The 10,896-nt window shown below is 49.0% G+C and overlaps 1 protein-coding gene across 1 annotated transcript; it reads left to right on the top strand.

Annotated features, from left to right (window-relative positions):
• The first annotated feature begins 663 nt into the window (after nucleotides 1-663).
• On the top strand, nucleotides 664-9,324 carry LOC119542220 (keratin, type II cytoskeletal 75-like). The gene is made up of 10 exons (XM_037846802.1): nucleotides 664-989; nucleotides 1,510-1,693; nucleotides 2,264-2,478; nucleotides 3,485-3,545; nucleotides 3,859-3,954; nucleotides 4,786-4,954; nucleotides 5,692-5,795; nucleotides 5,950-6,170; nucleotides 7,562-7,596; nucleotides 9,086-9,324. The coding sequence occupies exons 1-10, from the start codon at nucleotides 664-666 to the stop codon at nucleotides 9,322-9,324; spliced, it is 1,650 nt and encodes a 549-aa protein (XP_037702730.1).
• The last annotated feature ends 1,572 nt before the right edge of the window (nucleotides 9,325-10,896 follow it).

The raw sequence follows: 10,896 nt of genomic DNA on the forward strand, positions 1-10,896 counted from the left end.
CAGAAAATCATTTATGGCCTAACCAACAGAAATGGAAGCTTAAGAGCAAATTAAAGGGACGATCAAAAATGGATGGATTCCAAAGGAAGATGAACGTAGAGCAGGATTTTCAAGATCCGGAGGGACAGCTTGGGGGTGGTGAGGGGGGAGCTGGGCTAGTTGCTGAGAAGATGCTCATGAATAGGCAACACACGAAAGAACAGGAAACAGTGAATAGGAGTAGCTTGTGTTGACACAAGATGTTTGGACAGGAGGGAGTCGGTCCCAGACCTAAGAAAGCAGTTTAGAAATGAGGCAGTGTTTTTAGAGTTCTTTATAGGATGCATGATTACAACATGACTGATAGCAATTAACATGCTTCTCTCTCGTCTGCTGATCAAGTTGCAACTGGAAAGGAGCTTCCACATGGGGGAGAGATGCCAGGGAAGCAACTAGTGGCTCTTGCACCATTTCCAACGGGGGACCTGAACGTGAGCTCAGGGTTGGCGGATACCTAGGGGATGCCATCAGCAGCAAGTCCTCTTTCATTAGTAGTGCCCCACCCCTCCTGCAGGTCCATAAAAGCAGGGGGGCTTGGGGCTCCCCAGATACCGTGTCTTCTCTGCCCACCTTCACACCTGCCTTTGCTCAGGGGTTCTTCTCGCCAGCCTTCCTCACCCCGCCATGTCTCGGCAATCCTCCATAACTTTCCAGACCAGCAGTCGCAGGGGCTTCACCAGTGCCTCAGCTACCACCCCAGCAGCTGGACGCTCCCGCTTCAGCTCTGTCTCAGTGGCTCACACCTCGGGGGGCAGCAGAGGGCTGGGAAGGATCAATGGTGTTGGGGCCAGCTTCGGAAGCTGCAGTCTCTACAATCCGGGGGGTACCAAACCGATCTCAATTGGTGAGTGCAGCAGCAATTTCCAAAGTGGCTTTGGCAGCAGGGCTAGCAATGGGTTTGGATTTGGAAGTGGGGTCAGCAGTGGATTTGGCTATGGGGGTGGGGCTGGAGGGGTGTCTTAGTTTGCTAATGCTGGAGAATGCAAAACACCAGAGATGGATAGGCTTTTATAAACGGGGGTTTATTTTACTAAACAATTACAGTCTTAAGGCCACAAAGCATCCAAGGTGACACCTCAGCAATCGGGTACCTTCACCGGAGGACGGCCAGTGGTGTCCGGAAAACCTCTGCTAGCTAGGAAGGCAGCTGGCGTCTGCTCCAAAGCTCCGGCCTCAAAATGGCTTTCTTCCAGGACGTTCCTTTCTAGCAAGCTTGCTTCTCTTCAAAACATCACTCCCAGCTGCACTCTCTTTCTTCCCCCCAAGTCAGCTCATTTATATAGCTCCACCGATCAAGGCCCACCCCGAATGGGTGGGGCCACGCCTCCATGGGAACATCTCATCAAAATTATCTCCCACAGCTGGGTGGGGCACACTCCAAGCAAATCTAACCAACACCAAAACTTCTGCCCCACACAAGACTATAAAGATAATGGCATTTGGGGGACACAATACACTCAAACTGGCACAAGGGGGCTTTGGGAGCACTGGCTTTCCCGTCTGTTCCTCTGGTGGCATCCAAGAAGTCACCATCAATCAGAGTCTCCTGACCCCTCTCAACCTGCAAATCGACCCCATCATCCAGCAGGTGCGGAAGGAGGAGCGGGAGCAGATCAAGACTCTCAACAACAAGTTTGCCTCCTTCATTGACAAGGTGAGACAAGAGCTTCAGATCTTCCACTGGGTTTGGGTAGAATGAAATCTTGCAGGGGCCCAGACCTAGAGGGGAGAGCAATTGTGCCATGGCCTTCCTCTGAGAAAGTGCATTGTTCACCAAGTAAGTCCATGGGGCTAAAGCATTTTTCAATCAGCCAGCTTGCCCCAAGGACCTTGCAGAAATTTCCCATTGTCCTCCTTTGGAACCATGTGGTCTGGTTCAAAGTCAACACCTAGGAAGAATTAAATTGATTCTCTATAAAGGAGAAGAGTTCCTCTGAGCAAACTAACCTGATCCAGAGAAAGAGTTATTGAGACGCTCAACACAAAAACATAGTTTCCCATAGAGGGCTCTAAGCCTCACTACACTAATTCCATAGGAGCCCTGTGCCCACTTCCTAGAGAACGTTGGGATAGCTACATGAGCTTTCTCATTTTTGGTCAGAGTTGTCAATTATATAGCTGCCAGATGTGTGTCAGGTGAAAACCAACTTTTTCTTACCTTCTTAGTCCATAGGAGTGTCTGTCTCTGCCTACTCATCTTCTCAAGATTTAATTCTTTTTCCAGGTGCGGTTCCTGGAGCAGCAGAACAAGGTCTTGGAAACCAAGTGGAACCTGCTGCAGGAACAGGGCTCCAAGACTGTGAGGCAGAACCTGGAGTCCCTCTTTGAGGACTACCTCAATGGCCTCCAAAGCCAAGTGGAAAATATCACCATTAAGAAGGACAGGCTAGACACTGAGATGAGGAACGTGCAGGATATCATGGAGGATGTCAAAGTCAGGCAAGTGGCAGTCAGGCTTCAGGAGTCTTCCCAGGGCTCCTTTTAACAAAGACCCAAGAGTTGCAAAGGAGCAAATGACAGTGTCAGATTGGGATTTTGGAACATGCAGTGATTGTCCCATAAGACGAAGGCAGCATGGTGTGGGGTAACCAAGGGACTCTCATCTCATGCATCACTACTGACAAGGATTCTATTCTTATCTGTCCTCGTGACTGCAAAGGGATACCAGATATCATCTAACAAGACACTTCTACTCACTCTGGAGAGCATACTGTTATTCCACAGTCAGCATATTATTTAATGCCGTGGACGTGTGCCTCTGCTATTGAGATGGCTTGCATTTCCAGGATGCACCTTAGAGAGTGAAGAGAGCTAGCTAGGAAAACGTGGGAGTATAAACAAGGCAGTCTGATCCTCTTCAGGGAGGTGATTTTTGGCTGCACATCATTCTGACAGCAGTAGGTGAGGTACCCAATGGAAAGGAATGGTTCTAGCTAACCACTTAGCTGGTTTGCCCTTGGTTTCTGAGTTTGAGCTACACCTAGTTGCAAAAAACAAAAAACACTCAATTGCCCCCTAAGGTTCAGTGAAAATATATCAGAATCTATTAAGAACAGTGTCCTGAACAGATCAAGTTTACTCCACACTTGCAGCAGGCACTTCAGGCAAGAAAATTTTTAGCAGAATGGAATCTTGTATCTATAAAAAAGTCGAGTTGTATAAGTACGTATTTCTATTCCCATAAGTTCCATGCTCACCTTCTAGTCTGACCAAAAAAAAAAAAAAAAAAAAAAATTCTGGCAGAAGAAATTATTCCCCTTCTATAGAAGGAGGAAGAAGAGGGGTGTTAAGTGACTCACCCAAAGTCACACACAGGTCAGTGGGAGAGCTGGAAAGGATTCGAGGTCTCTTTGCTCTTGCTCCACCATTGCCATCCTTCTCAGCCTGGGGAAGAGTTAGGCTGGACACTTGCTCAGCAGCACACACACTCCTCCTTCCCTAACAGATATGAAGATGAAATTAACAGGCGCACGGCTGCTGAGAATGAACTTGTGGCTCTGAAGAAGGTGAGTAGAAATGTGTCTCAAAGGGGATGATTCAAAAATGAATCTTGGGGTATGAGGTGTCCTAACACTTGAGCCACTCAAGAAATGTCACATCAATCTTGGGACTATCGAGAAAACTCAAGCCTGTCAAAAGCCCCTCCATGTTTATGTCCCCAATGACCCTGCTTGGGTTTCCATTGGGAACGCAAGTTGCCAGTTCTCAGTGTATTACCCACCCCCTACCTCAAACCCTCGCAGGTACAGGGTTTTCTGAAAACCAGGCTAAAGGAGGAGTCTGCCCAGCTTCTTTATAACTCACTATTTATCATTCCAGGATGTGGATGCTGCCTGCATGAACAAGGTGGAGCTGGAGGCCAAGTTCAATGCCCTGACCGAGGAGATCAGCTTCTTCCACATGCTCTATGAAACAGTAAGAGCCTGCAAATGTTTTTGTTCCTCCTAGTCTTGGAGCCTGGAAAGAAACAGGTGCTCTAGAGAGTGCCCGTCATTTAGTGCCTCTATCCAGCATTGTGCCCTTCTATAGTCCAGGCTGGAGCTTTTGGGGTCAAGGGGTCTGGGAGAACTGCTAAAATCTTGCTATACTAAACTGCACCCCAGCTCTGATGCTTCTCCCACACCCCAGGGCAGAACAACCCCTAGCAAGGATTCTGGTCCTATGGAAATATTCCCAAGGAATCAAGATCCAATTTCTGCCTTCCTTCTCCCAGAAAAGTTCCATAAGGCAAGACGCCCATCAGTTCATTGATTAGGATGACTCTTGCCCCCCGAAGATACCTCATCTGGGCACTACCACTCTGCAGGCTGAGACCTGATCTGTGGAAACAGGGATTGATGAAGTCACAATATGCAGGAGGAAGCAGTCTCCAAAATCACCTGGTCTTGAAGCATCCTTCTATCCTGGTATATGAATAAACATGCCATATTCAAATCCACATAGTTTGGGTACAGAGAACACTTGCCCACCCTTCATACCACAGGAAAGCACACAGATTGGGGGCTTGAGAAGTGAGGCCAGGGGAAATGCTCCCATCACATTGATCTATGGCCTAGACGTTTCCCAGGCATTGGCATGGACCCCCTAAATGGCCGGGTATGCTCAAGGGAGAGCTGGAAGAGTACCCACCAGGGATGCCAACAAAGGGATTCCTGACCTAGATGGGTAGTTAACTGAGTGGCTTCCAGATCCCTTCCATCTCAGAGGCCTTATTCCTCCATGATGCTGAGTTTGCTGGCCCTGCAGGAGCTGTCCCACATGCAGACTCAGGTCAGCGACACGTCCGTGGTCCTCACCATGGACAACAACCGCTGCCTGGACCTGGACAGCATCATCACCGAGGTTAAGGCCCAGTACGAGGACATCACCCACCGCAGCCGGGCTGAGGCTGAGTCCTGGTACCAGACCAAGATGAGTGTGGACACCTCATCATAGGTTCCAGGGTCAGTATTCCCGGCAACCCTGTATTGTCATTTAACTCTTAGTCAAAAGCCTCAGGAAATATGTGAGTGTTTTCATTTCTTCCAACGTGGCAGAAGCTTTTTTGATGCTATGAACCCTTAGCTCAGTGGTCAGAGCAATGTACTGGGTGCTCAGGAGGATAACTGCAGTCCCACACTGCTTGGGGGGGCTGCACCAGACAACCAAGGAACAGTCATAAAGCGATTTCTAAAGGGCTTATTTATTCAATACATATTACCGAGCTCCTACTATATGCTGAGCTGGGTTACAGGGTAACAAATAATAAACTGCAAGCAGAACCCAAGGTCTGGGAGGTCATGAAGTGAATGGACAGTCATGGAGGGGAAAAAGACAACACTAATAAAAAGCTTCCAGCAATAGGTGGGTTTTTACTCCAGTTGGAAGATTGCCAAAGAGAGGGGAGGCATTTAAGGCTGAGCAAGGGGTCCTGTGGGGTGGGAAGGCAGGAATAGGTACGTTGCCAAAATAAAAAAATGCAGAGAACATGTAGAGGAGGTTGGGTGATCATAGAGAGCTACTGTCTGCAGGTTCAGGAGGAGGTTTGGCTTTGGAAGGTTTTAGTAGACTGGACAATCCGGCCAGTGAGCTTCTACTGTATACCAAGGGTGCACCCAACCCAGTTGTCTGACTGGGTAACTAAGTCTACTCTGGTTCTGTCAGTATGAGGAGCTGCAGGTCACAGCAACGACCTCCACAACACCAAACACGAGATCTCTGAGATGAACCGCACGATCCAGATGCTGAGAGCTGAGATTGGCGGCATCAAGAAGCAGGTAGAGTTTGGGTGGGGCCAAGAGCTCCTGGTACATTCCTCTGTTCTAGGTTGTTCTACCATGCTGACAGGACTCCTATCCAAGAAGCACTAGATCTCCAGGGGCTACTAGAGGAAACCCAAATAGGGTGCATGGCTTCCTCCTGTCCTTACAGTGCTCCAACCTGCAAACGGCCATCACTGATGCAGAACAGCGTGGAGAACTGGCCCTCAAGGATGCACAGGCCAAGCTGGTGGGCCTGGAGGAGGCCCTGCAGAAGGCCAAGCAGGACATGGCGTGTCTGCTGCGTGAGTACCAGGAGCTGATGACCATCAAACTGGCCCTGGAAGTGGAGATCGTTACCTACGACAAGCTGCTGGAGGGCGAGGAGTGCAGGTGAGGGCAGATGCACTAATTCCATCCTCCAAGCAAGTTGAGCTCGCTGCAGGTACCTGTGCTTTCCTAAGTGCTCAGGTTGGTGCAGAGCCCTCCTAACCTGGAGAAGGCAACAAAATGCAGGTGCAACTGGGCTATGACAAAGAATACGGCAAAGATTACTTCTAGGCTAGTTGTCATTATCAGGTTACATTTGAGGTGCAACTACTTTTAACACCCCATTGAAATCTAGCTCTCATCATGTCTAAGTAATCAAATTCTAAAAAGGAGAAATTTGGCTACATGGCAGGTTTGGATATGTGGTATAAGAAACTCTGGTTTGAGAATAAACTCTCCTAGGATTTGGGTTTACAGGTCTACCACTAAATTGCTACACAATTTTGGGGAAGTCAGTATTCCCTCTCTGGACCTCAATTTCTTCAACTATAGAAAGAAGAATCCCGATGACCTGATCCCCAAATCTCAATTACCAGCTGTGTAATGGTGGGAAAATTACTTAACCTCACTGTGCCTCAGTGTCCTCACTCATGAAATGGGGATAAGAATAGTTTCTACTTCATGTGTTATTACGAGGGTTAAAATAAAGAAATGCACAAAAAGTTCTGAGAACACTGCTTTGTATACAACAAGGGCTCAATAAATGTTAACTATCATTCAGTTTAGTGACCAAAGGCATGCGCTTTCAAGTCAAATGAACCTGGCTTCAAATCCAGCTTTGTGACCACAGACAAGTTAATTAACATCTCTGAGCTTCAGTTTTCCCATCTGTAAAATGAGATACTACCTACTTAATGCAGTTATTGAAAGAATTAAGTGGCATAATGTAGGTAACAGGCACTCAAAAAATGTTTGCTCTTTTTGATGTTCTATATAGGTGTTTATGAATGGATGCCAGTTCAGTCCTCAAGAAACTTCAGTAAAATTACTCTAGCTAAGATAATACTAGACTGATCATTACTATTATTATTTTTATGACTCAGACTCTTTTTCCATATCTATAATAACCTCGGCACTGGCCCAGTGCCTGACAATAGTCCATTGTTGAGAGAGAAAGCCTATTGTTGTATGACAACGCCTGCCTTTTCTGAGGCCAGTATATGATTAGTTCTAAATTCATGAAGACATCTAACTAGTTTAAACCGAAAATATGCTTCTTGAGATTACAGGTTTTACTACTATGTACTTCAAACTCTGTATCATTTCATTCATTTAATGCTACAAGTATTTAAATAATTTCAACTTTCAGGACTTCTGCAATAAAAATGATAAAGAATTTTAAAATGCATTTTAACCAATTGCAAAAATGTCATTTCTAATCCCATAAACTGCTGAACAAAATAGTAACCTTCCTTTCTGCACCCGCTTCCCCTGTCCTGCCCTTCCCCAATCAGGCTGAATGGAGAGAGTGTTTCTCCAATTAACATCTGTGAGTATGAAATCCTTCTTGTGTCATTTGGGGGGTATGTGGTTGGGAAGGTAATGTGCCACAGAAGGGTCAGAAACATGAGGCATTAGAAGAACCCCATAGATAGGGGTCATTCTGAGAAGGTTTGAAGTATTGAGTCTGTTAAGGAGAGTCCAATTAGGGGAGGGTCTTTCCTGTCACATAAATTCTTACCTCTTTGAAAGTGAGAGAGTGTTACTTTCAAAGTGGTGGGAGGTTTGCTATCACCCTGCATGGGTTTAGAAGACACACATAGCCCACATTCCTGCCTGCCAGAATTCCACACCCCTCTTGCTGGGGTTGCAACTCTAGCTCAGAGGTGAGCATTTGATGGAGACAAGATTTGTGAAAACTTCAGGTCTACCTTCAGCCTTTGTTGGGAGCCTTCTGTCTGCCAATTAGGCAGTCCCTCCCCAGAGCACTCTGGGGGGACACCCCCCACCCCCATTTGGCCTAACTCTGTAGAAAGTTACCAAGGATTTGCAAGGCAGTGAGAAGACCATAAAACATGGCAGCTGGGCACAGCTGCTCCAAAACAGGAAAGTCCTCTCGGAGCGTTAGCAAGCGGGCACATTCCAGGGCCGGTAGGAGCAGAGGCCATCGCAGAGCTCAGTGCTGGCTTCGGGAGGCCTACAGAAATGACTTTTACAACTAACACTCTACAAGTTCATTTGGTTTCCTTGGTGAGAGATTCATAAAAGTAATGGATTATATTAGCCAATGATTCTAGAAGGCAGAGAACCAACCAAGTGTCATCCTTCCCTTGACATCCTGGTCTAGTGTTCCAGAGATCCTCGGAGATGATTTTGAGAATGGATAACATAACATCTGAAATTTCCTTTCTCTGGAAAGCATCTAAGAGTCCTTTTCTTTCCCCCAATTTTTCTTTCACAAAGTGCAAAGTAGGATACTAGGATGATTAAGGTGATAAGTTAGGAAAAGAGTAGGTTGGGAGAGTTGACTGGCCAATCAATTTGTCTATCAATTGGTCTATCAAGACTATTTTAGCCCTCCTCTGGGATTCAGAGGGGGATTCAGTGTGCAGTGGGCAGAGGCTGGGGGACACATGTGTCCCCCAGACACTCCCAAAATGAAGGGAGACACCGGATCCAGGCCCACAGAGGGAGACAGGTATGGATGGAGCAGTGGGGCAAATGAGATGGCGTCAAAGGGGAAGGTGGACTGGACCAACTTTCCAGAGAAGAGATGGCTCCAGTAAGGTCTGGAGGGAAAAAAGAGGCACTAGGTAGCACAGAGGGGAGGCAGGAAATCATTCCAGACTGAAACGCCCGGTGCCACAGAGCAGAGAAAAACAAGCTAAGGTGGCGATGTCACTAAGTGGGAAGGGAATCAGGGAATCGGAAGGTGGCACACCCCTCCCTGACAAGGTCATCCGCCAGGCCAAGGACTCCAAGGACTGGAGTCTTCTCTTCTGCCCTTGATTCTGACCATGTCTCCTCTCTTCCGGCAGCTGTGGTCACCTCCTCCATTTCCAGTGGCTACGGGAGTGGCAGCAGCATTGGAGGTGGAAGCCTGGGTCTCAGTGGGCGCAGCAGCTACTCCTTCACCACCAGTGGTGGGCACAGCCTGGGTGCAGGACGGGGGAGCTCCGGCTTCAGTGCCAGCAGCAGCCGGGGCCTTGGGGGCAGTGGCTCTAGCATCAAATTTGTCTCCACCACTTCCTCCAGCCAGAAGAGCTACAAGCACTAAATGCAGCCACCTCAGTCTCTCACGCCTGCCCTGGAGCCAGCTTCATGGGCTGACCTGGCCCATTTGAACCCACCCTGGACACTGGATCCCTCTCTTCCTCCCCCTTGTAAGGACCCCCTGTGGTGCTGAGAAGTCCCGAGTCCTGGCTAAACCCCATTCCCTGGCTCAATCCAGCTCCTGCCCTCCTGACAGCTGATCTCCCCACTGCTCATGACACCCCTCTCTGTGCTGGACATGCCCGCTCTCTTTCAAGATTCCCATTTGGGCTTATCTTGCAGGCAGTCTCAAAACTCCCCACCTCAGGGCCAGCTTCTGCCTTCCCTCCAGATGCAGAGAAGGGAGAGTCTGTGTCTCCGAGGCCATCTCGGTGCCATGTTGACATCCAGCCTGGCTCAAGGCGCTTATAAGCTGTCTGCTGGGAGTGAGCGCCGCCTCTGTTCCCTCCCTGGAATGTGCCCATTAAAATGCGTGTGTGATGAGTCTGGTCTCCAGCCCTCTGTTTGGGGTGGTAATGGAACACAGAGCGGCTGTCGTCCCCCTCCAGGCCTCCTCCCAGCACAGGAGCCACACAAGGACCGCACCTTTCCCTCTTCTTTCCTTTAGAGTCAAAGAGGCTGGAGTAGGAAGACGGGAAGGACGGCAGTGCAGAAGAGCGGGGAGGGCAGGTGGCCTGGGGGACCTCCTCCCCTAGCTTCTGCCCCCTCCTTCCCACCTCTCCTTGGGATGCTTTGTCTGGGAAGCCCAAGCCCCCGGGTAGAAGCCCTGCCCAGGCTCCCCACTTTGTATGTCATACAGGGCGATGCCGTCCCCTCCCAAACTCAGACTGTGTTCCGGGGACACTGACGTAGGCCCAGCCTGCCACCAGCAAAGGGGCTGATTGTTCTCTGACAGCTTCAAACTTGCAGGTGGAGTAGAGAAATAACAGGCCATGGAGAGGAGTTAAAAGTCAGCCCTGGGGGCAGTGCTTTCTCCAAGGAGAAGAGCCATTTAGGCCCGTAATCGTAGGTAGCCATGAGACATCCGGGAAGCTCCCACATTCCTAAGTTTACAAGTCTCCTGCGCACCTCTCATCAGGCCTAAGCCCGTAGCCCAGTGGGCTCACCCACAGCCGGGCAGCCCAGGTGGGCTTGGAGGGAGAGGGTTCAAGGCCACAGATCTGACAAACAATCTCCCAGGGTGAAGGCACAGGAAGTTAAATGGCAGGGAAGGATGAGGGAGGATGAACAAAAACCAAGGGGCTAATATTTGGAATGGTTGGGTGGGAGAGGATGGCAGGAAGGAGAGAAATGTCACTGAGGGCAATTGTTAAATGGCCCTAGTCCCCAGAGGGAGGGGCAAGTTGAGGCGCAGGCAGTGGAGAGGAGCAGGGAGCACAGGAACTTGCAGTGGATTCCTGACTGCTTCTTACCCAAACCACTCCCCTTGCCCTTCAGAGCCTGGTTTCCCCATCTCTGTAGAGCGCAGTGATTCCGAGCACATCGCCTGAGGCCAGACCTCCTGGGTTCTAGCATCAACCCCCTTTCAGTCATTCACTAGCCGGGTGACCTTAGCCAAGTTTCTTAACTCCCCTGG

The sequence above is a fragment of the Choloepus didactylus genome, chromosome 8, assembly GCF_015220235.1.
Source record: "Choloepus didactylus isolate mChoDid1 chromosome 8, mChoDid1.pri, whole genome shotgun sequence".
Taxonomy (NCBI): Eukaryota; Metazoa; Chordata; class Mammalia; order Pilosa; family Megalonychidae; genus Choloepus; species Choloepus didactylus.